Genomic DNA, 27,090 nt, shown 5'->3' on the forward strand with positions numbered 1-27,090 from the left:
GTTGCACTACTGCATATAAGCTTGCATAAGGAGACCAGCTTATATGGAAGATTGCTGGGGAATGTGGGTAAGAGTTTAAAAAAGAAGGTTTGGGTTTTTTTTTTTAATTATATATGAAAGTACAGACAGTATAGTAGTAGGTCATGGTTTCTTTTGGTCACACAGAATACACAACCCATAGCTGTAATTTTTGGATTACTAAGGAATTTTGCAGCTATTTTTTTGACTTCTAGGAAGAACGGAGAAAAATATGGGATAGGGAAATAAGTGCTGTAATTAGTTTGTGCTAAGATAGTCACTAAACAGATTCTTAAAAAGGGAAATCCAAAAGGGTGAAATTTTCAACAGTTTGAAAGGGTGTCCAGTGCTTAAGAACCCCCTCTGGGGAATGTTTGGGAGTACTGAAGAATTTCCTTCCTTTCTTAAAACTGTTAGTTCAGGCTGTCTGTACATTCATATGAAATGCAGTCTTAGCAGCAAAAGATCTAAAGAGAAATGGAGTGTGCATTTTTGGAGCATTTTCTGATTTTTCATGAAAAATAAATGTCTAAAGCATAGACTCCATAGCAGGAGAATGGCTTTTTCAGTCAGCTACCATGCACAAATTACAGAGGGTGGGAGAGCTCTAACCTGAAAAATGTCTACACCCATGTAAATGAATAGTGCCTGTCATTCACTGGAAATGAGTTCTGGCCCTGTCCTCAGCATAACATCACCATGTTAAATTCAAAGAGATACATCTGCATTTCAGCCCAGCTGGGGCCTCTGGTGCAAGGAACACCTTCTTTTTAGTTTTAGTAATCAGAAAATAGTAAATTTGATTTTCAAGCATGAAGGAGCTGAGTGACTCTTGCCCATGTGGAAGAACTCAGATCTTCAAATGCTTTAGATAAGTGGTTTTGTCATGCTGTATGAGGGGCATCCTTTGATTCCCTTTTAGCCACAGACCTCTGAGGCACAGGTCACGATGGAGAGTGATACCCAGCAGTCGTCTTCTCTCTTCTTCAGAAAGAGTGGACTGATTTTGGAGGAGGGGAAATAACAGGTGCACTGCTTGGTGTGTTTTAGGCTCCTGCTGCCCGAAGCACCTCCAAAGAAGTTCCTCACGTTGGGCTCCAAGTTTCGCTACAGCGGCCGGACGCAGGCCCAGACGAGAAGAGCCAGTGCCCTCATAGACCGTCCCGCACCTTACTTTGAGCGTTCCTCTAGTAAACGTTACACCATGTCTCGCAGCTTAGATGGGGGTAAGGTCCTCTCAACCGACCTTATCAAACATTATCATCACAGTGGTCGCTGCTTTAGATTAGGGGTAAACCTCATCATCTCCTGTCCTTGAGATTTGGCTGAGTGGAGGCTGTGAGTACCTGCACGTTCACTGTCGGGGTAGAGGAGGATGCAGAGAAATTCCTTGCTAAATGTACTGCTGTGGTCCTTACTAAGTGTTTGGCTGGAGGATGTCCTTTGGAGCCCACTCTTCACAGAGCCTCTGTCTTTGACCTCATATCTGCTTCCCTGATTTGGGGAAGGATGGGATGGACCTGCCTGCCCAAGAATGTCAGGCTTCAACACTTTTTCAGGGTTTGCATGAGTGACTGTTCGGGTTTTGGTTGAATCTGAGATTTCCTTCTGTATAGATTTTTCACTTAAGTTTGTTACAATCCAGAAATTATTAATTATGTCCCTTGGGTAGTAACACTTGATTCCAGTTACCTCACAACTTGCTCCAATAAGCACTAAGAGACTTTTTTGATATGTTATTTTCAAAGGTATGAAATGGAGAGTAGCATACATAGGTTAATAGTACATCCTTCCTCTCTTTATCCTTGCTTCATGGAGGTCATGATTCTGCTACTGACTTTGGTTAAATCAGTGTGTAGTTCAGAGTATCAGTTACTTCCATCTGCTATTACTACTGTCAGCTGTTGAATAAAAAGAGGCTGTAGTTTTGTAGTTTATTTTTGTAGGAAAACAAAGACTGAGACTAAACTCACATTCATTACAGATTAAAAAAAAAGGTGAAATCTCTTGCAGAATATCACAGATTGCAATGAGTATAGTTGGTGGTGGGGATGGGGAGAAGCTTTGATTTAAAAGTACACGTGACAAGACTTTTTCTCTCTCTGTAAAGGTGCTGCTTGTCATTGATTATTTTGGAATATTCTAATTCTGATGTGCTTCTTGCTTGTTACCAAGCAACTGGTGACCTGATTGGTGTGCATGTGTTTCAAAGCAGAAATTATCCTTCTGCATTATTTTGTTTGTAACATCTAAACAAGGCATCTTCCTCTACTCCCTTTGCTTTCTCCTGCCTCCTAAACTTAATCCCAAGAGACAAGATACCTGAAATGCTTTACCCAGCACTTGTTAGACTCGGCAAGGTTTTTATGATGTTAATTTGCCTAAGTGCAAATGGGGGAAAGAGGTTTTTAAATCAGTGCTTATGATGTCTTCACTAGCATTGTTACTATAATGCAGATATGTCTGCAACATTCTGCATTGTGCTTACATTGTGATCCAGACTCTGCCATTTGTTACAGATGCAAGTGAGTTTATAAATTTGAATAATCCTATTGGTTTAGAAATTAGTTCCCAATAGTCAAGAGCAGGGTCTGGGCATATGTTTAAAGTTTTGATTACATTGTAAAAGTACTATTTCTTTCAAAATAAATTTTATGTATTTAAATCTGATTAATTATTGAGCACTTGTATCCTAAAATATTCTGGTTGGGTCCGCTGAACTGAATATCATCACTTCACAGAATTTTTTAGGATAATGAGCTCATCTAACTGGCAGACTTTAGTACTCAATAATACAAGGATCACATTTCCTTTTTCTCAGGTATTATGCCTGTGTTATATCAATACTGTCATTTTCTGTAATGCAGCACGTTACTAAATCTGCATTTGATCTGCATTTTTTTATTCTGACAGATTTTTTTTTAAAAAATCTCTTCCACCCCCATGGCTGATGTCATAGCTGGTTCTCCTTATGTTTCCTGCCTGATAACTGTGGCAGTGCATTGCTTTTTTTTTATGTGGTGTTTTACTACAGTAGTAATTTTAACAGCTTGCTAACATTTAACAACTGTGTAATGCACACATTAGCTACAGTAATGTGTGTATACACATCCATAATATATGTCTATGCATATAAAAGCTATGAGCTTCAAGTAAACAGTTTATTTAAATGTATGCACATGCTTCTGGTCTCCTGAAACATGACATAGTTGTGTTTTCAGTGTTATCTCAAATGTTTTTCTAAACCAGCTTTTTTAATTTTATGCAGCTTCTCAGCAAAAGCTATTTCAGATTTTCCCTCTTTAAATATTTGCTTTTAGCATCAGTGAATGAAAACCATGAAATGTACATGAAGGATTCTGTGTCTGCTGCAGAGGTTGGTACTGGCCAGTACGCCACAACAAAGGGCATCTCTCAGACCAACTTGATAACCACTGTGACTCCAGAGAAAAAGACAGAAGAGGACAAAGATGATGAAGAGGGCAAAAAGAAGAGAGCAGAGGAAGTCACCCCAATTTCAGCAATACGCCATGACACCAAGGTAGAATTTTCAGGGTTTTGTATTAAACAGGGCTGCCTTGAGAGTGCTTGGAGAAACACAGAATTTCTAGGGAAGAGGGAGAAAGAGGAAATAAAACTAGTTCTGTGAAAGGAAATATACTGTGTGTATATACATGTCTTGAATCAGTGTTTTTGTAGTCCTTTCAGTTGTCGTATGATGTTGTAAAGGTTAGTTCCTGCCTTGGACTTTTTTTTAAAATATGTTTAACAGTCAGAATGATGTTTTTCACAGAGCATGCAACAGCTCTTTAGGAAACACCCAGAAGTAGCCTGGCCGTGCATGTTTGTTCCTCTGTTTTTCGGTCATATTTTGACTTCAGTATGGCCATCCTGGTTTTTTTTATTTTGACAAAGCAACAAAATAGGTCTGTATTCTTGTATGTAGCTCTGTGCTTTAAACTATTCCTCTTATATTTCTCATAACACTGTTTTCTTGCATGAATTTCAGTGGGCATTTTTCCTCTATTAACTTCTGGGTATTAATCTGCTGTTATAAGCAATTTTTTTCTGGCTTACAAAAGCATTTGCTTCACTTGTTTGAAGTTTCTGTTGAAGAAAGCATTTTTTATTGATGGTTCTCTTATCAATTGTTAAATTTGAATCATCCCTCATCATCTTCAATCCCACCACCACACACACATACATACAAGGTTGTGCATAATATCTACTGAGATATTAAAACAGGATAAACCAAACAGAAGGATGGAGAAAATAATAAATAGAGATTGACAGTGAAGAGGAATATGGTAGAATAACATTCAGAAAGTGTACTGTGGAATGCACTTGCTAAACAAGTAAGGTTTACCCTCATCTTTTAGGAAGAAAAACCTTGATATATATTTATTTATATCCACAGAACTGTCAAGTATGCAAATTTTAGAACCTGAACTTTTAGCTTTATCGTACAAGGCCACAATGAGCTACATAACGAAAGGATCAAGTCCTCAAAAAGAGTTGCAGTTAAGGTACTGAAAACCAGAAACAAATTGAGTTACTGAAAATTGCAAATGAGAAAGATTTTCTTTTGAAAGTGTGTGCTGTATTGTAGCATTTAAAAGATAATCTCTACAAAATTTAACTGAGGTCTTCTTGAAATCTCTACAAAATTTAACTGAGGTCTTCTTGAAACTCCATTAGTTTCCACATGGAGAAAGAATGATGAAAATAGAATATGTGGAAAACATCCAAAAGAAGCTAGTTCTTTTCCAAGTGTTTGTTAATTTAAGTCAATGGAGGGATCAGTTGGATTTTGAAGATCATTCCTTATATATGGCTAGAAATACTCAGAGATATTTTAGGAGACTAATTTGATGGAACTTATGTATGCACAAGTGATTGATTTTTACCCCCACACAAGACATGAATTCTTTTTAAAACATCATAAATAGAGTTTCAGTTCTGTAATCCTACAGAGGTCTAACCTGCTAACAGATTTGTCTGTCATCATAAAGAAAATGTCTCAAGAAACACAATACAAGCTCAAAATCAAATCCCTTTTAAGGGCATATAAATGTTTTAGGTATGTTTTCAGCTTTTCCATTAAGACATTTTGCCTTTGTTTTATCCATGTGTATTTAAATACCAGAAGTTATTCTAAATATTAACACTGTAAAGATGTTAGCAAGGGAATAGTCTGAATTAGAAAAGAATACATTTACTTTGGATTTTTGTCTCTACAGTAAAGAGAAGTTGTATTTGTGTGTGTATTTAGCGCACACAAAAACCTGTGAGTCCATCAGCATTAAGTTTTGACTTGAGCATACTACATTAAACCCATAAAGACATTTGTAAGTGGTTTGAAGCTAGTCTTGGTTCTGATTGCTTAGTTTGGCAATACAGATTCCTTGAATTGATAGATTGTTAGAGAAGAGAGAAAGGGAAATATCAAAGAGGAAGGAAAGGAGTTCTTCCATATAATTACTTGACTTACATCCTATTCCTACTATTAATATACCTGGTAAAGTTAGGGCTTAGTAGCAATCTGTGTCTGAGACTTGAATCTGCTTTTTGCCTCCAGTTCAACACCAGCTTGAACTGGAAGCAGGTGCTGTTGTGGCTTTTAAGTAATTTTGCTTTTGGGAGCCTGGAGTGAAAGTGAAATGGCTATTATAGCTCCCTGGGGAGATGTAGTATGGATGGAGCAGCTCAGGCACTTAGGGCTTGGTCATGGATCCAGTGGGCTTCTTCAGCTACATGCACTTGGTGGATTTTGGCCAAAACATCTCTGATCTATCAGCATTGTGGCAGATGTGTTGTGCTGGGTATACATTTTGGTCATGACAGTGGTTTTTGTCCTTCTAAAGAGCAGTGGTGTCTGCTTGCAGGGAGCATGTGAAATGACAATCACCATTTCCACTGAATCTCCTCCTTCCTCCTACCAATTTTTTGACCTCAAATGACCTGAAAGGCCAGTTGAATGCCCTACAAGTGGCATATCAAAGCAAATCCTGCTTGTTGGTAGCCAGTATTCTTGGCATTGTGATAAAACTTGTAGCAAAAGCATCAGGGGCATTTTTGCCTCTTCACTATGGGTAAAGGATTACATTTTTGTTATGAGAAGATGTGGCTGTGTGGGGCAAGGATCTCTCTCTAGCCAGACCCCCTTCAGATCCCCAGTGAGAGATTATAGGGCCTGCTGAGCCACAAGTCTCAGCTCCCTTATTTCAGTGTACGGCCGAAGGGATGGCAGCGTGGAGGGGCTGGCAGGGTGAATGGCTGGGAGGGGCTGTGCCCCCAGCACTGCCTGCTTGGGCTCACAGTGAGCAGAGGTGAGGGCAGGGCTGTGGGGGTGCCCAGCAGAGTCCAGTGGTGGGAGTCGTGCTAAGGAACCGGCTGCTGGGATATCTGTTGAGCAGTTTTTTTCCCATCAGGAGCATTGATGAATGGATTTCTGCTCCCCCCACCAAAGAACAATGTGTTTTAATTTGGTTTACGGCCTAGATTTTTTTCAAAATATCGTAGTTGAGGAATTTAAAGTCCTTGGAATTTTAATTATTACTGCTGAGGTTGTCCAAGGCATAGGTGGGAAGCGTCTGGCCCCCACCAAGTCTCCTCCTGGCTGCAAAAATGCTGTCACAAGTAGTGCTGGTATTAGAATATGTTTCCTTCTTTGTTGCTCTCCATGTACTTCATGTTTGAAAACTCTTTATGATCGGAAACCAATCTTGCAGTAAGTAGAAATTGGCAACACCTGAAGCACCCCATGTGGCCATGCAGGCTTTTATGTAAATCCTGAGCTGCAGAGGAGTAGACAAATGTTGAATCAAGAAGTAGCCTTTTGTAAGCTGGAAGTGTGATTTGCTAATACCTGTGGTGTGGGGCATGGGAACATGCACCGTTCAGTTCAGTGGAAAGCTGTGGTGTTAAAATACTGTTTATAATTTAAAATATATAATATATATTATTTATCATCACGGAAGAAAATTAACTAATTACAGTTTTCTTTTTGTCCTTTTGCTTTTGCGCCTTGTTTGCTGCCCTTTCTCTGTCACCAGCCATCTTTGCTTGGCACTGACTCCCACCACTCCTCGCCATCCTCTCAGCCTGGCCCCCATGTATCTTCAGCAAAGCTTCGCAGGAGATGCAAGGAGAGCACTCGGACAAAGTCCTTAGGCTGTGAGGCCCCCAAAGAGAGCACTCCAAAACACAGCGAGTCGGAGCCAGACTCTGACAGAAAGGGGCGAGTTTGCTCCGCCGAGCAAGACATGGCTTTTGGCTACAGGCAAAAAGCCGGCAAAGGCGGAACACTGTTCTCCTTCTCCTTGCAACTTCCAGAGTCATTTCCTTCCCTCCTGGATGACGATGGCTACCTGTCGCTCCCTAACCTCTCCGAAACCAACCTCCTGCCTGCCAGTGTGCAGCACTATCTCCCCATCCGCTCCCCCTCCCTCGTGCCTTGCTTCCTCTTCATTTTTTTCTTTCTGCTCTCTGCCTCTTTCTCAGTGCCATACGCCCTCACTCTCTCCTTTCCTCTGGCTATGTGCCTCTGCTACCTGGAGCCCAAGGCGGCCTCCTTGAGTGCCTCACTTGCCAATGACCTGAGTGACAGTTCAGAGGAAGAGGTGTGTACCTCGGCATCGAACACACTCTTTTTCGTGTTCAGTGCTTCAGTCCTAACCAGTGTTAGATTGCTGCAATAGTGGTCCTACTTTCAGAGCCTCATTTCTGTCTGTGCTGATATGTTAGAAGGGATTTTTTTTTTTTTTTGTTTGGGGGTTGTTGTTTTTTGTTTTGGTTTTTTTTTCTTCTTTATTTTTTTCTCATGCTGGGAGTACAGCTCAAAGCCCAGGGTTAGGCACAACACTGTGTGGAAGAGGCTTGTCTTGAACTGTGTCAGTTGGTTCAAAGCAGCTTGCACTAAATGATAAGACGTTTTTCTTCCCTCTATCAGTTTAGAATAGCTTTAGGGATAGAATAGTTATCTAAATAGTGGGTATTAAGTATAATTTTCTGCATAATTACTTAACATCCAAATATATGAATATGTATCTACATTTATTTATATGACTAGCTGCCTAACAATGATGAGCACCCTCACCAGTTTCAGTATGTTTAAAGTCCAGATAGACTCAGCTTTTTGCAAAAGTCTGTCAGCTGTAGCTGAACCCCAGAAAAAGCTTTCTGGTCCAGCAAAACCTGGATCTTGATTTTCAGCCTTGATCCCATCTCTGCTGCAGATTAAATTGTTTTCCCATGGTTAAATCCAGCGTATCATTGAGAGGTCATACTGGGACAGCTGTTCTGCAGCTGTTGCAGGAGTATGCCATGTGGGCTGTCTTGACATTTGCAGTGTTATATTAGCACTGCCAAAACTGATGCCTTAAGCCACCAGGGTCATCAGGGGCAGATGAACCAGCTGCAGTAGGAGTCTGCTGTGGTTCTGGGTACTGTGGATGTGGTGGTATATCCAGAAGTAGGAAAGGAGTCTGCTTAAGTAACAGAGTAACTGGCATCTCAGTTTTTGCTGGAGCCTGTTTATTCTTTGTTGACAGAATAAAATAATGCGTTCAGTTTTTCCTTGATTTTCTATTTTCTTCTTCAACTTCAAATACAAAAGTACGGTTTTGCTTTATATATAAAAAAAAAAAAGCCCAGATCAGATGATCACAGACCAGCTGGCCATGTAAAAAGCCACCTTGGCCACTTGTCAATAGTCCATTGCAGTAGCTCTCTTCAATAAACCAGCTTGAACATTGTCATCTGCTGCTGTTGGTTTTGTAAGACTTGGTGCAGGATTTCATTTCCTTTTTATGGAAAGCCAAAAGTCACATCAGTTTGTCTTGCAAAAACATTGTCTTTAAATGCTTTTGGCTCTGTGATGCCTTACAACTAAAAAAGTATTATACGATTTCTAATAAAAGGCATCTAAAATGCTGCTGTCTTATTTCTTGCCCTTATTTTGAGACAGCATTTAGGTCTCAATTTGCATTAGCTTTGCACTTGGATTAATCTAATAGCAGTAACAGCATTAATATAGTTCCAGCTCTAGAGGCAATAATGAAGCAGTGTTTATGTAATACATTAGTCTGTTCCCCTTTCAGAAATGGGCACTTCTTTTTCTTAGTAAAGTTAGGAAGCATTGAGCATAAAAACATCTAAAATAGGCTTTTTAGTATCGCTCTTTTATGAGGGTGATCACTCTGGCAGTGCTTCCTGGCAGACAACACAGACTTGTGCCTAATCCATGGGGTATTTCTTGTTCAAAATATTGCATGAAAGTGAATATGTTTTCAACTCGGGCATGTCTGCATTACATTGGCAAAACAAATCACAGCAATTACGATCGCAAGGTAGGAGAGGTGCAGCCACAGCACGTCAGGAGAAGCTGCCTCTGTCCTGCTCCTGCCCTCGCCTGCCTGCCAACCCCACCTCAGCTGTACCTCAGCCCGTCTTGGAGCTGAGCCTGGCCTTTTTTACTCTTCACTCCACAGGAGACCTGCCTTACTCAGCCTTAACTCACCCATTCCCTGCTCTGTGATAACCCCAGATCTTTATTTCAAGTAATTCAGTAATGCTGACTTCGACTCCATCCTGTTGATTGGCTGATTAGCAGATATGTATGTTGCAATAAAGCAAGGTTTATGCTTTATTTAGGATTTCATTCCACTTATGGCAAAAGAAATAGGAATGTTTCCCACCCCCCACAGTTCACAAAAGATTGCACACAGAGATGCAGAAGACTACAGCCAGTATCCTGAACCAATGCCTTACATTGTTGAGCTTGTTCTCCCTTGAGCTATGCATCTGGAATTAGTCCATGCAGTCAAAGATGGAATCTCACTCCTTGGAATTCACTAGCTTCTGTGTTTTTACCTTAGCAGCTAATTTTCTATTGACTTCAAATTCTTAAAATTAACCCTATATGCCAGACTTGTATTACAGTGCCTTTACACAATTTTTAATTCTTTTTAAATGCCTAGATGCATTAATTCCTCTTTGTTTCTTTTTAATTTTGCAAACAGGAGTGAAAATGCATACTTGTTTGTTTTTTTCTATTGCCATACCTTTACAACTGCCTATAATGTTATAAAGACATGAGATTCTTTGTTAATAAAGAAACATTTTTCTAGCATTTTAGTGAAAGCAATTGGACCAGCCTAATAGACTGCTTTGACATTACACTCCCATTTAAAAATAAATGTGGTCTGTCTCAAGAGTGGTCATGACTTGAGAAACTTCATGTAACTTGCATTCATGCACTTAGCAAGTAGTGCAAAATGCTTGTTTATTCTTCTGTCTGTCATACAAATAATACAAACTCTTCAAAGAATAAAAAACAAAGCTATGAAAAAAAAATCAAAACATTGTCTTATGAAACAATGGCGTTCTCAGAAAATGACAAAAAATTGGAGGACATTCAAAGCTAAGACTGATACTCCATCCACCAGTGGGCTGTTCTTTTGTTCTTGTTCATATTGATGTGATTGGAGGATGAGATATGTTGTCTTGGCTTTAAATTGCCTGCCTGGGTTGCTGTCTAAGGACCACAGAAAATCAGTAACGAAAACCAGAGCTTTCACTGCTATCAAAACAACTTGGATGTGCGAGTCTAGGGCAGTAAGGTGCACTTTACTTACTAGTTTTCCATATGCTTACCTGACATCAGAGTAGTTTTTTGAAATCTTTTCTCAGTCTGTAGTAACCTCCACTCCACTCTCTCTTAATCTTGACACTTGTGTCCTCCACTGAAATGTTCTTCATGCAAAGCAGGGATAAATCAGTCTGTGCAATGCTGTGCTTTGTTTCATTTTTATCACTCATACCTAGTAAGTGTTTGGGGGGTGGGGGAAGTTACTTTTGTTTTTCTCCTGCTTTCATTCATACTCTTAAATGGAATGAGAAGTATTTTTTCCTTCTTTTAATGGCAGTTTTCTTTCTTTTTACTATCATTAACAATTATCAGCTCTTTATTGGAACCGAATGGGATCTGAGCCTTACCATTACTCCACAGACAGACAGTAGATGGGCTGGGGGTACGGTTATTTGAACTCCTTGGTAATGCAGACAGCCTCATGGTGTGTAAATGTGGAGACAAAAATAACCTCTGTACAAATGAGGGGCTGAAAGTCAGATGACTGTTAAAGTAGCTTTTTTGTTGTTTTTTTTTTAATTATCTTTTTCCCCTCCAGATAAAAATTTAACCACTACTTTATATTGCCTAGAACAAAAAATTAGTTCAATAATTTTCTGTAAAAAATCATTGTGGGAGGAAAAGTTCAATTAGAAAATATTAGTCACGTTTTTTCCCCATTTTTTTAAAGCTACCTCGTTTTCTTAAGGAAAAAAAAAAATCTGCTATTCAAATAACACTTTTCCAGTAATGTTTGGCTTATAAATTTGTTCCACTAAAGCCGTATACTGTGTACAGTACGCCTCGAGTCTTCCTCTGAGTCTGTTCTGTTTACTAATATAGCATTTTTATTTTGCTTCTTTGACATGTGCGTTGTTTGAAAAGCAATGCTAATGCAGTTCACAGGGATGTTGAGCTTAACAGTTCCCCGTGTGAGCCGCGTGTACTGATGAGCTGGGTTTATTCTTTATTCCTGCCTTCCTCTCGGGACCCGGGTACTTGTCTAACCCAATAGACTGACAGTGAGCAGACGGATACTGCGGCTGATGGTGAGACCACTGCCACCGAGGTTTGTACAGTCGCCAGCACCCAGCTGTGGCAGGGGAGAGCGTTCGGCCTCGCCTCTTCCCGACCCTGGGCCTCGGGGCTAGACCGCATGTCTGCTACGGCAGCTCAGGATCCCTCCCCGCGCGTGTGTGCATGTGCGTGCCTGCAAGTGGGAGAGCTTTGCTAGGACAGTTGAGTTTCCGGTGCTCCCTATGGGCTCCTCTTATTCCTGAGTGGTTTGGAAGCTGCAAGGCCTCTGCGTTGTGCGGTCAGTGGGGCAGTGGCGGTGTCACCCCCGCCAGTGCTGCCCACCCAGAGGGCTCTGCTGGCCAGACCGTGCCCTGGGGTTTTTTGTTTGCTTGTTTGCTCTTATACTCTGAAGCCTGAGTGGGAGAGTGGGGAAAAGACAATAAAAAGCTGTTTTTTGAATTTACTGAATATTCTCACATTTTAAATATCTAAGTTTTTTCTTTAATGTAATTTCACATGGCATCTTCACATATGGCCACTAGTAGTCCAGGTATTCTTTTCAGAGGAGAAATGTAAAATGTTCATATTTTCCTTACACTAAGAAGCTTCATATCTACAACAATCTACATAGGCTGTGCAGGCAAATTCAACCTTATGTGACTTCACTGAAGTGCATATAATGCTTTCATAATTAATACGGTTGCAGCTGCAAACATGAGCTGAATTTCGTCTGACATCTGCTAGAAGACGGAGTCTTACCACAAACACTACTCTAGGTTTTCAGAAGGATCTCATTAATATTTGAGACTGTTAAAATTATCATCAAGGAAAAATTTTCTGTGTGACACGTCAGGACGATTCAGCGATGGCTGAAAATAGAATAAATTTGAACGGAGTTGTAAAGTAATCAACAGATTTTCCCATGAGTCATTTGTCTAATTAGGACTATATGAAAAATTAACAATAAAATAGCAGCATGGGCATTAAAAGAATTCAAACAGTGCAACAACATAAAGTCTGTTGAGATGAGTCAGAAATACAAAATGCTTTGAAGTGCTTCTTCCACTCGTAGGCCTTGAGCACTATAGAAAATAAAACATAACTATAAAATTGTGACATTTTAAATGTGCAGCTTATAATTCAAAAATGTGTGTAAATATTCCTAGTTGCCATCTTTAGTTAAAGATATAGCACATATCAGTTGGATATGGATACCTGATTTTCAAAATGTGTGGTATATCTGCCACCTGAAAATTGCACCCTTGGAAACAGGGCTGCTGGGGCAGTTTTTATGGTGTTGCTTTTGAAAATGTGCACTGAAGTGGATGGGATATGTGTGCCATTCCAGATGATAGGTTCTGAAAGAATATATACAGGCTAAATATGAAATAAAATTGCAGAAATACAGAAAGGGACTATGGTTAGGGAAATAGCAGATAAAATGTGCTTCTTTCTGTAGAAAGTGTTGCAGGTTGTTTGCCCATGGTTTATGCAATGCTTTGCTTGTGGCCCAGATTATATCCTATGCGTAAATTCTGGGATTACAGAATTTCAAAGCATTTGCTGTTGCTGTTCCGTCCTAGACTAGCCGTGACCTTGGTGAGAAGGTGCAACTGCCGCTCCATAAATAGAGATTTATGAATGTGGAGTGTAGCAATATTTATAAAAGGAAGATGTTTAACGCCCCTTTGATAACAAAACACAAATTTGAGGAGTGGACATTTGCTCTGAGTTAGGAAGACTATGCAAAGCCAGTATGTCTACTCCTTCTCCTTAAACCCTTAATAAGGAGAAAATGGAACTTTAACGTAGTGTGTACCTCTCACCAATGTTCATAAAGCCTTCATTCATACAAGTGGGTAAGGTGTTGTTTTCCAATCTTTCTCATGCTGGCAGTCGGATCAAGAGGAGGACGGAGATCTAAAGGCACAGGTACAGAAACAAAAGGTCTAGATGTTGCTCAGGTACCAATGTTGGAGGTGTTCGCCTCTTTCAGCATGTTACTGTCGGTTCTCTGTGAAGAAATGTGTAGAAACAGCATTTTGTATCCTTTCAATACTGTGTCCCTTACTTTTCCCTTTCTTTTTCACTTCTTTCAGAATAGTCTGATTAAGCGAATACAGGGTGAAAATGTGTATGTCAAACATAGTAATCTTATGTTAGAGGTTGGTATTGGTATATACCAGTGCATGTACGTACATGTGTGTTAGTTTTAGTGGTAAACTGTGGATCTGCACTATGATGCATGAATTGTGTACTCCCACCTGCTAATAGATTATTTTTTCTCTCAGATTATGATGACTCCTCTAACCTGTACTATCAATATCGATATATGCGTGTGCCTCTATGTGTGTGCCTCCACGCGCATATGTATGTTTGTTTGGAGCCTCTTTATCAGGTGCAAATTACAGCAATATGGATAGGCTCTTTAAGAGTGTACTTAGACTCACTTGTACGAGATATGCTATGCTGTTCTCTTTCAAAATGCCACATTTTCACAGAGTGTTGTGTTAGTGCTGTGCTCCCCGGCTCCCTGAGCTGTTACTTCCCTCTATACTAACCAAGTTGTGTGTTTTGGCTCTAAAGTGTGGTTGGCTTAGGATGTATCACAAACTGCTCTATTCTTTTAAAACTGTCTAGGATCTAGACAAAACCCAGGAAGATCTGATGAAACATCAGACCAATATAAGCGAGTTGAAACGCACCTTCTTGGAAACCTCTACAGAAACGACTGTGTCTAATGAGTGGGAGAAGAGGCTTTCCACATCTCCCGTTCGACTTGCAGCAAGGCAGGAGGATGCTCCTATGATTGAACCACTAGTGCCTGAAGAGGTCAGCGTGAGCTGAAAGGCTTCATTATGTATTTGTCTATGCATTTTTACTTATAGCAGCTCTCACTAGATTAGAGGCTGTAGTTAGAAGCCCATCCCTGCTTGCAGGCACTCCCTTTTCTCAGGACACAGACAGCAACGATGGGAGGAAGAGTAGATACCATAAATATACACATATATAAATATATGTGTATATAGAGAATTAAAATCACTGGAAGCCATGTGGCAGAACTGGGTCTCTCTGAGGGTGCAAAATACAGGCATTGTTACAGGCTCGGTGAGCTTGAGGAAGTCCAGCCATGCGTGAAAGAAACCATGAAAGTGATGGAGAGAAAATTTAAACAATGGTGACTGGTTGGGAGAAGTGGTGTAGTGAGACAGGTGGGGGCTATGGTGCCAAGCTTGAAAAGAAAATACAGAACAAAGGGCAGAACTATCAGTCTCTGAAAACAGGGAAGAAATAATGACAATAATTAGACCTTCTTGGCCAGTTCCATAAGGAACATCATGGTTGCTACAGTCTGCTGGATACTGTCATTGAAGACCCAATGCAGATTACTAAGTATCTGCATTTTCCTGCAGTGTGTGTGTGTGTGAAAAAATCTTGCTCACTGTGCAGTCTTGAAGTGCTTGTAAGAAACTTGCCAGTTTAAAAGCTGGTGTTTACTTGATCTGTAGGTAGATAAGAACATGTGGGGTAGCAAGGCAGCATTTGTGTTGCAATAAAATACACAATGCAGGGTCTTGGCTTAGGTTCAGTGGAGCAAAAAGAAATAAGCTTGTGTGGTCTTCCTGAAAGTTGGGGTTTTTTTATTCTATTATGAGTGGATATCTGGTTTCTGTCTCAGAGGAATTATCTTTATGGGTTCCTCTTGGTTTTAGCATTAAAAAACAATAAATGGTCATGAGATTTTTTTCTGTTCCCACAGCACTGATGTAATGTTGTAGGGAGCTCAGTAAAAATTGTCTGGAAAGTGTAAATTGAGTGTTCTGCTTTCTCACTTCAGAGGTTGGTGTTGCAGACCCATAACTCTGGGGAAGGGCATCCCTGGAGGCATGCGGGTAGCAAGTGTCAGCTTCTCCTCATAGGGAAAGGGATACTGCCAAGGAAAGGGGTCTCACCTCCTCCTCTCCCCGAAATAGCCAGTGGCTGATGCTGGCACCAGATGTGCATTACTGTGGCAGTCATGTGTAATTAAAATACATAAAAAAAGCTTCCTTTTTGAGGGGAGCATGGAGGAGTTTTAGTGTTGCTCCTACTGCCTTGTTCAGGAATCATAACAGACCCTACAAACAGGTTGGTTTGATTGTAGTTGAAAATAAAGGCTTATACTTCTAAAAAGTAAAATTGTAAGTACAATGAATAGGATGCATTTCTCATAATAAATATGTAAGGAGCTGTTGGAAAGGGTGGCTAGCTAAGCCTGAGTCTGAGAATTGCAGGGGGAGCAAACTTAGCACCACCCTGTCTGTTTAATATCTTTATTACTTTAGGAATGTACTAAACAGTTTTAGTTCAAACACACAAGCAGTATCAAAGCTTACACAAAGCTGTATTACACAGCTCTGTAGGCTTCACCCTGAGGAAACACATCTGAATTTAACCATTCATTTGGAAAGGAAAAGGACAAGAATTATGCATGCATCTAAGTAGTAAATCTGTTTCACAGAACCTCATCCAAATGAAGGTATTTCTGTGGAAAATTAAGAACAGACTTGAGCTATCAGAGCTTAATTCGGAGGTGACTTCTGCTGTAGATAACACCTGGCCATTCCTTTGGTCCCAATAAGTGAGATGGTTTCAGTGTACATGTCCTGATGAGAGGGGATTTTTTGAGGAAAAAGCTGAAGCCATCCTTAGGTCAAAATCCACACTTTGATGTCTACTGAGAAATGCAGAGACAGTCAAGATGGTGTAGTGCCTTCTGCTAGTCAAAGTTACACATTATCCACTTTAAAAATATGTTCAGTGTTGTTACCTGTAGCTTCTTCTTAAAATAAAACAAGAACAGAAGAGAAAATATATCTTTTCAAAATGTGATCTTCAAGCATGTGGCACCTGAATGTTTGGTCAGTGTGACTTCAAGCCACTGGTTGCCACTTGGTTTGTAAGAAGAGATGGGGAAATAATTTGGTTTTCCTTACTACTGAAAAATATAGCTTTAAATATCTTATATGATGGTAGCCAGATAGGTGTAGAACATGAAAGCCATCATATTGACAAAGTCTTTGACAGTGTTTAGTCTGACCTGAGTTGGATGAAACCAACACTAGGAATAAAAGAGTTGTACATCTCCTCGCAGTCAGGGAGTCGAACCATTTATCCCTTTCTAGTTTCATATTTCTCTTTAAATTTCTAACTTTCCTCTTGAGTATGTGTTCCCTTTTATCATGCTAGTCATAGGACTTCCATTGACATATCTATTGAGTATAGTAATTACTGAAGTCACTAGAAAGGGTTTGGCAAGAAACCCATTTTGCTCTGCAGGGGCTTACTTTCTCTGGCCAAATGGCAAGAGTGGCCAGCCCAGAAGGTGGGCTCAAAAGCCTTGGGACATGTCTTACCTACATTTAACATTTTCTCACTTGTCCAAGACAGAGAGATACTCTTACTATTCTCATAGCACTGGGAGAGCACTGATGGGATAAAAGTGAGGAGATTTCAGTGTCACACTACAGGATAATAGAACAACAGTTAGCTCCCTATGTAGGAAAAGTGCTCCTAAGACTTCTAATAGCAGTGAAAAAGGGAGAGCTGAAATCATGGCTGGGCACACCTTCTGCCTGCTCCAGCAGAGAGGGCTGCAAACTCAGGAGAGAGCCTTGCGCAGAGTGAAGGTTCTGGGCTGTTGGTGGAAGTTGTGTGAGCTGGCATCAGCCCCAGTTAAATGAATCATATGAAATGAAACAAACACAGTGCATCCACACCTGGGTCTTACTCAGTTTAGTGGGGTTTGTGCTACACTTGTGCATACCATTTGTATACTCATGTCTCCATTCACCAGAGACACTGATTTCACTTCTCATTGGAAACCTCTGTGCTGCAAATTGATTCTCCTTAGTTCTGTTTCCCAATTTTCCATGAGATTAATAATTTGTAGAGAAATATGAGCTACTGTGAAGTATAGTATATATACCCTCCATTTACTAAAATCATTTGTTCCCCTGACATTAGACCAAAGAAGAAACAGAAAAATCAGAAAAACTCATATTTTTGCAGAAGGGAGGTGCTACATTCCTTGAAATGCAGGTAAAGACAAACAATACTTCATTGAAATGCAGTCAGAAAGGATGGCAATGATTTATTTTTTTATTATCTTTTTTTCCTTTCCAAGCCCTCCCTTTTCATATTTTTTTTTATTGTTATTATTTACTAAGTTCCAGGCAGAGATATAATCTGGAGACCAAATTCTGAGGAATGGGTCATCTCCAGAGCTTATGGCTTCCTAATGGAGACTGATTTCTCTGCCAGTTAGAAACCTACTTGCACGGTGCTGTTTGGATGTTGTTTGCAGTTTGCATGCATTTCCAGCATAAACCTCACTGAGAACGTTACGGTGAATGAGGCCCTTCTGTCACGAGAATGCATTTCCTTTATATTGTCAACCGAACTTAGATTATGCTGAGTGATGGTGAACTTTATATTTTTGTTGGTTTTTCTATTAGCCAAGTGTGATAGAGAAGAAGCTGCAGGAAGGAGAATCTGCTGGCACTTTGGTTACTTCTCATCAAATCATTATCCAGAAAAGTATCCCATCATCCCTAGAGGTTATTTTTAATTCATTTGATTTTAAACTACATCATTTGCTTAGTTAAATACAGAAGTTACAGTCTTAAAGTCAAATAACTGGATGCTGATTGCATAGTCAAAGCAAATCACCTAGCACATTTGCACAAGAAAAAAGATGCTGCAATTAAGTTTCATTCAGAATTTTTAGTTGTATGCTTAGTTTATACAGTTTGTGGTGTTGTGCTTCTCCATTTAAACAATCCTGAAGGGTGTTGATGTTCTAATGAAAACAAGGAAATTCAGTGCAGGCTACATACAGAAGAGTACTATTCTAAAACGTCATTAACAGCATGTTTGTAACAACTAGGCTACAGATGAATGGGCTTATTTGCCCTATTTTTGTAATTTGTTTTTGACTGTAGCTTTGTGAACCACTGCAATATGTGATTTTTAACCCCAGGTTGATTCCAATCACCACTATAATTATGTGCTGACATGCTATTTTGCTTCAAACAAATACAGAAATAGTGTGGCAAAAGTAATATTTTTGGGCCCATAATATATGGACCTCTGAAGAAAGAGAATATGCCAAAAAATCATATTTTGCCTAAGGTGATTCTGTTTATTTTGCTTGATAACTGCTGTAAGAGGTACAATGCTAGAAGTTACTATATGCTTTCAGAAGAAGCAACATGCTTTCTTAAAAGTCTGCATAAATTAGTGCTCCTGAAGTAGAGATAAACCTGCAGATATTCTAATTTAGCTTTTATATCTCAAATATAGGGCACTGAGGATTGGGTTATTATAGACAAAATACCCTCTGAGGTAGTTGATGGTGAATCGGAAAAAAATCTGGCCTACAAAGTAGTGACTGTGAGCAGTAAAACTGCCTTTCCACCTGAGGTATTAAAATCCAGTACCATTCTAATGCAGAGCTTTGAGGACTTGGAAAGTGAAATACAATCCAATGACGAGAATAAGCAGAAAATGTGCACCCTAGGAAAGTCCTATGATACCGTATCTGGGAAAATTGTAACCATGACAAGTAAAGCTAAAGAGGGCGAGAAAGCGGTACAGCCTTCAGGAGAAACTTTGCAAAAACTGGAAAGGGAAGTTCAAGAATCTGTGAAAATCGTTCCAACAGTGGCCAAGTATGAAATCCTCCAGCCTGTCACTGATGAGAAAGCCAGGCGGGGATCTGATGTGCAGAGCACGAGAAGAAAGCTGTCTGACTCTCTGACACCCATAAAGGAAGCAGAATCTCAGTTGCAAAGTCCTGAAGAGGAGAGTTTGAAAAAGACACTGAGGATGGACCAGGATTTGCAGTTACTTGGTACACTGGAAAACTTACAGCTTGGCAAAGCAGAAAAGCATCTTGGTGGAGAAGCTGTAAAAGCAAGGGCATTTTCCCGGACAGATAAGAGCCTGTCTGAGTGGAGATATTCCAGAGAACAGCCATTTACCATTGCTACTGCTCACTATGTTACTGAGTCGTCTGCATCAAAAGTAGTGGTAACAAGTGGCTTTGACTTCACGCCACGATTTAAAGATAAAAGCATGACTTCTTTTAGGCAATCCCTTCACACCACCCTAGCTTTGAGTTCTCTTGCTGCCTGGCTTTATGTTGACAGCAGCCAACCCAGCTTATTTTTTTTCTCTCATACTTTGAATCCGTCTCACAGTCTGAAGCAGACATTATATGAGGCTTTCAGCCTTTCTGGTTTATGTACTGAAATTCAGTATTGCTGCTGTGGCTTGTTAATAGAAGAAAAAAAAAAAAAAGGTTTGCTTGAACCAGCAAAACGCCAATGCTAACAACTATGCTTTGTAACTATTGCTTACTACAGCCATTATGAATTCGCTCTGATTTATTTTCCCATTCTTTTCCTGTTTCCAACCTCTCCGTGCCCCTGCAACCTTCTCTCCTTTTCCTCCGTCTCCACCTCTGGTTCTGGCAATTAATATGTCTGTGCATATGGGTCTGCCTTTTTTCTGTGTATGACTTTACATTTCTTTGTCTGTTTAGACTAAACAGTCCACCAGTGAAAAAACCTTGGATGGTTCAGATATCTTCACTTTAATAGAGTCCGCCAGAAAACCAACTGAGTTCATAGGAGGGGTTACTTCTACTTCCCATACCTGGACTCAGGTGGCTGCTTGATTCCCTCTATCAGTGTCATAAACATGCACCAATTAGTTTTGCTTTTCTGTTATTTTGTGGGGTTTTGCACAATATGGAACTGTATAACTAATGCATGTATTTATGTGTGTTTTCTTTTGATTAAGCAGACCACAACAGAAACTTCACCAAAAAGGAAAAAAAAAGAAAAAAAAGACAACAACCACCTTTTATTTCATTTCATTTTGGTCATTTCACAGGGTGCTGTATTTTGCCTTTGTAAAACTTATACAAAAATACCAATGAGAAGAACACTGACATCGAAATTTCTCACCGCTTTTAAAAATTTTGCTTCTTGCTTTGTTTTCCATTTCTGCTGTACTGATAACATCTTGAGACCAAAAATCTATGCAATGTGGAAGAAATAACTTGGCAAAATATAATGCCCTTTTTTTTAATTTATGTTCACAGTACATTAAGCTTCAGTGCTACTGCAAATAGTGTTGTCTGCTTCTGATGCTGAGGGTTTTTTCCTTTTTCCCTGCAGAGAATAGACACGACGACGTCTCAGGAGATAACTTCCAGTGACATGAAGCAAGCAGTTCAGCCGGATCAGGATACAGTGCAGAAGGTTGTACAGGAGACTGTAGTTGTCAAGGAGAGACATGGGATGGAGGTGCATGCAGGCGGGGATCCTGCTAAAGTGGCCGGACTTACGCTGGATGCCCAGGCTGAGGCAGCGTCGGCGATGGCTGCCGGCGCGAAAGGGAAGGAGGGCTCTGCTGGGACTGAGGGGGCGAAGGAGGAAAAAAGGGAGGAGGCTGGGAAAGCCCTAACCAAAAAGGAAGGAGTCGCTGCCGCTGCTTCGTGTGAGCAGGCGGAGGAGCACAGAACAACAGTCCAACTTTCAGAGTCTTTGGAAAGAAAACCTCATTTTGAGGTAACTTGTTGTTAAATTGGTCGTGTCTGTGCTGAATTGTGAATGTAGGCAATAGTAGGCTAAGTTAATTACTGTCTTTGAAAGTTAAGTGTGCCCAGCTTGTATGATTGCACTTTTATAGAAAGCAGGTTTTTTCTCCTCTTATTTCCTCCTTGCATGTCACCCGCAAGGCTTGCTGCTGGTTTCCATCATTAGCAAAATGCCATGCATGTTTTTACTTGTAACTGCTTTCCATGCTGCATAGAAATACCAAATTTCATGGCATTTTATGCAACAGATAACAAGATCAGCTGGCGTTCTGTTTGGGAAAGTCCATCAAGGTTGGCAAAGTTCACATGTCCCCAAAGACAGGAAACAGATTGTTTTTTCCATGCTTGGTGCAATTATATGTAAGTGTACTGTGTCTTAAACAGACCAGGTTCCTTATTTTAGCCCCATTAGTAGAATTTCAATAGCTGTTTTGTGCAGGGCTTTTTCCCCAGAGATAAAAAGACTAAGCCTGGACAGAATTAATTCTCTTGTCATTTTAAGAAAATGTAGAATCACAGATTCTCAGAACTGCTGAGGCTGGAAGGGCCCTCTGGAGGTCCTCTGCTCCAATCCCCTGATCAGACAGGGACATCCAGAGTGAGTTGCTGCCCAGGACAATGTCCAGAGTGCTTCTTCTAAGTATCTCCAAGGAAGGACATCCCACAATATCCTTGGGCAACCTGTGCCAATGTCACTCTCACAGTGAAAAAGTGTTTCCTCATGTTCTCAGGGAACCTCTTGTTGTTCAAGATGTGACCATTGCCTCTTGCAGTATTTAGAGCATTTTGAAATTTGTTTCTGTAAAATCCAGGGAAGTGCTAAATGTCGACAGCATTATATACATGAATGTACCACTGTAATTAAGAGAATTTTCTCCTCTTTTTTTTTTTTTTAATGCAGAACACTTTTTAGTTATTCTTTCTTTGCCCCAAGTAAAAAAAAATTAATTCTGAGAAATCCATAAGCTTTGCTAAATGTTCCAATTCCTTCTTTTTTTTGTTCATGCAGTCACCGGTTGTGAGGACTGAGACTATAAGTTTCAGCAGTGTTCCCGCTGGTGGGGAAACCCTTGAAATTTCAACAAAGGAAGTGCCAGTAGTCCATACAGAAACAAAAACCATTACATATGAGTCTTCTCAGGTAAGAAATTCTGCAAAAAACATCTAATTTAATGTGCCTTTAAGGAACCCATTTATTCACCCATCTTTAAGTGTGTGCTTTAGTGTGAACTTCTCTAAGTTGCTCAAGTATTTAACATTAGCATGAGGAGGATGTACATAAGATTAACTTACCTGAGGGTCACTCTCACGTCCTGGTGTAGGGCCTTTGCAGAACATTGATTAAACTGCAGATTTAAAAATGCCATCTTCTCATCTGTGCTTCCAGAGGGGAAGGACAGCCTCCAGATGCACAGAGAAATACTGGCACATGGTCGCCCTAATAGCAGTTTTCCCCTACCATAAGATACTCACTTTATGAAGAACTGTAGAAACAGAGAAGTTTAACAGTCCAGTTCTTGATTCCCTGTGCTCAGGATAATTTTTTTGGTGACTGGTTTTTCTCTTCTGGTTTCTAGGTGGATTGCGGTGCTGACTCTGAACCAGGTGTATTGATGAGTGCACAAACAATCACATCTGAAACCACCAGCACTACAACTACTACACATATCACCAAAGTGAGTCCTCAGAAAACAGGGAGCTCCTCTTTCACCAGGGTGTATGCTATCTTAGCTTTGGTTCTATGGTTTATTTCAGAAAGGAAACACATTCTGATACTCTATTGACAAAATGTTGTAAATTTACCATAAATACTTGTCTTTATTCACCTGTCTTTGGCTATGCTGAGTTGATTAACACATCATTCAATGACTTGACATGAATCCTAAACCCTTAAGGTATGTCTGTGCAAGCACAAAACCTTGCTGTACAGAAACACTTGATTTAGCTGCAAATGCTACCTGGAACTGGAAAGAGTATAACCACATTGGCATATTCCTGGAAGGAGTAACTTGTCTGAACATGAGGCTCTGTTGATGACTATGCCTTTCAGCACTGAGATTAGCACTGCACAGTGTTGAAAGCACAGAGTGAATCCATATCCTGTAGCCGTAACAGGACATTCAGTCAGCTCCAACACCTTGGCTGTGTTTCTGGCTGGTACCCTGAGGAACTTGCCCACAGCCAGACCAGAAGCTCATCTGCACAGACAAACCATGCTGTGTCTTCCAGGTTCTAAGGTAGCATTTAAATAACAGTTCCTCCCTAAAAAGAAACTCTCTTAGTGCTGTGACAGCTCTCCTACCAGTATTCACTGAGAACAGGATTTCATCTTTCTACAATGAAGTTCCCCCATTAGTAGATGAGCCATGCAATGGCCATGCCACCCCGTATGCCATTCTGAAGCAAGCAGTTGGACTTAAATAGGTCTGAATATGGGACTGTCTGTATTCCCATTCTGTTTTTCATGGGAAAAGTTTGCCATTTTTGACATACAAACATCTCTCTTGATGCATGTGCAGTTTAACTTGAATTATAAAATTACCTGTGTTGGAAGGACATCTGGAGGTCATTAGTCCATTCAAAGCACTCAGGCCAACTCCAGAGCTGCTCACTTGCAGTCCAGGTTGTCCCCTCTTTGAGCTGTTTTGGTCCAGTCATGAGAGGGTTCCTGCACTGATCATTCTGGGGATGAGTAGCAGCACTCTAAAGTGAGTTACTGACATGCATTTTTGTCCCTCCCATCTAGACTGTGAAAGGAGGCATCTCAGAAACAAGAATTGAAAAACGAATAGTCATCACAGGAGATGCAGATATTGATCATGATCAGGTAAAATCTACAAACTGCTAAAAGGCTACCCTGAAGACTGAAAAAAAAGAACATTTCTAAACATTGGTTTGACAGATATTACCCTTACTGGCATGCCTTATATTAAACTGGAATAGTAGTTAAATCAGTGATGGTATATTTCATATTTTAATCATTTTCCTCATTTGTAAATTGTGTAATATGTCATGAATCTCTCCACCTTGCTATTGATCATGCATGTTCCACCTCCTTTTTGTTTTTGCCCTTCTGTGGTTTCCTTGGGATAGGCGCTGGCTCAGGCAATTAAAGAAGCCAAAGAGCAGCACCCTGACATGTCAGTGACCAAAGTAGTGGTACATAAAGAGACAGAAATCACACCAGAAGATGGGGAGGATTGACCACAGGTAAGAGGACCAGATGATTTTCCTAGGCATTTACTGGGCTGGCATGTTGCAGATGTTGTTTTCCTACCATATTTCACCTTTAACTCTTCACTTTCTCTCACTGGCATTTTCAAGTTGCTAGTTATCAGTTCTGATATTTTAAAGTAAACCACATTCAGCTGTAGACATCTGCCTTCATTAAACAGTGCCAGCTGGAGAAAGAGAAGCTACTCATTTGCTTTCGTTGGCTCTCTGAAAAGTCCTCATTGTCCATGCTTTGTTACAGTCTAATTTTCTACTTCTGAAGTCATAAAAAATCTGTTCTCTGCTTTTGTGTCATTTAAGAACAAAAACAATTTGTTCTTAAAGGTGTGCATTTTTGTTTAAAAATGCCAAGGGAAAAAAACCTACAGCTGCTTTTTAAATGTCTTGTGCAGATATGTTAAAAGTTGTGCTTCAATTCCCAACTTGCAAAGATATGGTCCAACTTGCTTTTAAACACAGTGAATTAGTTTGTCAGTATTTGGGTGTCTTGGCTTTCTTGTACTTGAAAGAACATTTAATGTTTTAAAGCAGCATTGTTTATCAGGATGAGATGATAAAGCTGCTTTCCTTGCGTCCAGCTTTTTCTCAGCAAAGGCATGCTCTCCAATAGTGGCTGGCTAAACAGACATCTCAATATTCCTATATTTATTCTGTGTGCAGAAACATGTCATGCATACTAACCTGCTATGCAAAAGCTCTTAATGCCAGCACCATTGCGCAAATTGCTTTGAATGCTGTATGCAGAAGGGGAAGAAAAAGCTGCTTGTCAGATTTGTTGAATCGATAGCAGCATTTTATTCTTAAAACAATATGTATTCCGTAGCACTTGGTGTAAGTAACAGAGTATAATGCACAGCACCTTTTGAAGCTCTTTGGCTCTCCTGCTTTTGGATATACAGACCCTAAAGAAAACTGAATTTCAGTGTCAGTTATTTATTTGGAAGATGGAACCAGTCACTAAGGAGTGAGTAGCTGTGATTCTTGTGGTATTCTGCTAATTGTTTCAGAGACAGCTCAATGTGGCTTGCTTAAAAGTCTATTGATGTCGCTAATTCTTTCCATTGGCATCAGTGGACTTTGGATTTGGTCCAAGTTGCTTATAGTGGGACATGCCATTTTCAAAAAGCTTTTCTTGTATGAACAAATTGACAAATCTCTTTTGCAAGAGAGTAGTTGCTTTGAATAATTAACTCAGTTCTCTTTTCTGCAGGAATAACCTAGAATGCATATGAATCCAGACATGCATACCAGTAGGAATACGAGAACCTATACGGAGTCTCAGTTCCAACCTGACTGACTTGTATCTGTCTATGGAAAATTTCAGTACAGAAGAATTGATCTTGACCGTTAATAAAGAAACTGGCAGAGATACCTTCCCATAGAAAGCAATCTGAATCAGCAGCAGTTAAACAATATTGCATGAAGCAACAATAAAATTACAGAAAAGCAGCATTTTTAATTTTCTTAAAATGTCTAAGTTTTCAGCTTTACCTGCACGTTCATAAACAATATAAACAGTGATCTCATGTAACACATAAACAGTTCATGCCTTTCACAGTTTCTGAAAGTCTAAACAAATTAAAATTTGCTAGGTGGCAAGCCTTTTGTTTACGGATACTGTAAATGAAGATTACCCCGAAAATGCTAGAAGCTGTATAGGTACTGTGTATAATGTTTTACCACACGTTAGATGTGCCAATAACACAGTTTATTCAGTAAACAACTTGAATCTTATATTTGTTTCATCTGGTTTTATTACTGCCCCATAAACAATGATGAATCTTTACTCTTATCAAAACATATAAATGCTTACAAAGTGTGCTTTGTATACCTGACTGAATACCTTATGAGGTAGCAATGATTTTAGTATATTAACTTTAATGATTTTTGTCAGCATTGTTCAGAGTCAGCTTCCAGTCACCCTTCACAGATCCTAACCTTGTAAATTATATGTAGTTATTTTGGAGAAAAAAAAAAATCTGTATTTTACTTAGTTTGCAGCTTTAGAAAATTATTAATCTGAAATAACCGTGATGGTTTTCTATTGATTTCCATTTTGTTCTCAGAGAAAAAAAAAAATTTGTTTGAGAATCTGGTCAGCATTTACTATCTAGTTCTGAGTCAAGCCTTAACCTGTACAGAACGTCCACTGAAAACTCGCTAGTGTCCAGCTCTAATACCCACGGAAGGAATAGCGTCCATTACACTGTCAGCTGCATCACAACACATGGTGAATGTATGTTTCTGCATAGTGAAATAAAAGTGGTAAATGCATCTGAAATTGTATTGTTCTGTGTCTAAAAGCACCTAGTGGTCCTTAGTATTCAAAACATCAAAATGTTATGTTTGTAAGACACCACAGGTTTCACTCATGTGCACAGTAGATGTGTTTTGTCTTCAGTGGCTGACACTGCACTGTGCAGACAGTGGGAGTTGGTGGAGAATCCAAAGGGATGACAGTGTTCACCTTTGGGCATATGATGTTTGCAAAGGAAAAGGACTGTTTGGTTCCTTCTGTTTTCTCTGGTTGTGTAACATTTCA

The 27,090-nt window shown here is 39.9% G+C and overlaps 1 protein-coding gene across 2 annotated transcripts in view; it reads left to right on the forward strand.

Annotated features, from left to right (window-relative positions):
• The window catches only part of EPB41L3 (erythrocyte membrane protein band 4.1 like 3), a 94,621-nt gene extending 68,111 nt beyond the window's left edge, over window positions 1-26,510 (forward strand). For both annotated transcript variants that reach the window (XM_041399283.1, XM_041399284.1), the window contains exons 11-25: window positions 1,069-1,244; window positions 3,339-3,559; window positions 11,664-11,717; window positions 13,765-13,830; window positions 14,306-14,497; window positions 17,672-17,746; window positions 18,163-18,264; window positions 19,010-19,738; window positions 20,253-20,375; window positions 20,893-21,285; window positions 22,324-22,455; window positions 22,892-22,990; window positions 24,061-24,141; window positions 24,408-24,524; window positions 25,759-26,510. In XM_041399283.1, the coding sequence (XP_041255217.1) occupies window positions 1,069-1,244; window positions 3,339-3,559; window positions 11,664-11,717; window positions 13,765-13,830; window positions 14,306-14,497; window positions 17,672-17,746; window positions 18,163-18,264; window positions 19,010-19,738; window positions 20,253-20,375; window positions 20,893-21,285; window positions 22,324-22,455; window positions 22,892-22,990; window positions 24,061-24,141; window positions 24,408-24,518 (2,554 nt within the window). In that variant the 3' untranslated portion in view covers window positions 24,519-24,524; window positions 25,759-26,510. The remainder of the gene's footprint in view (window positions 1-1,068; window positions 1,245-3,338; window positions 3,560-11,663; window positions 11,718-13,764; window positions 13,831-14,305; window positions 14,498-17,671; window positions 17,747-18,162; window positions 18,265-19,009; window positions 19,739-20,252; window positions 20,376-20,892; window positions 21,286-22,323; window positions 22,456-22,891; window positions 22,991-24,060; window positions 24,142-24,407; window positions 24,525-25,758) is intronic.
• The last annotated feature ends 580 nt before the right edge of the window (window positions 26,511-27,090 follow it).

This window comes from Onychostruthus taczanowskii, unplaced genomic scaffold, assembly GCF_017590055.1.
Source record: "Onychostruthus taczanowskii isolate IOZ18803 unplaced genomic scaffold, ASM1759005v1 scaffold16, whole genome shotgun sequence".
Classification (NCBI taxonomy): Eukaryota; Metazoa; Chordata; class Aves; order Passeriformes; family Passeridae; genus Onychostruthus; species Onychostruthus taczanowskii.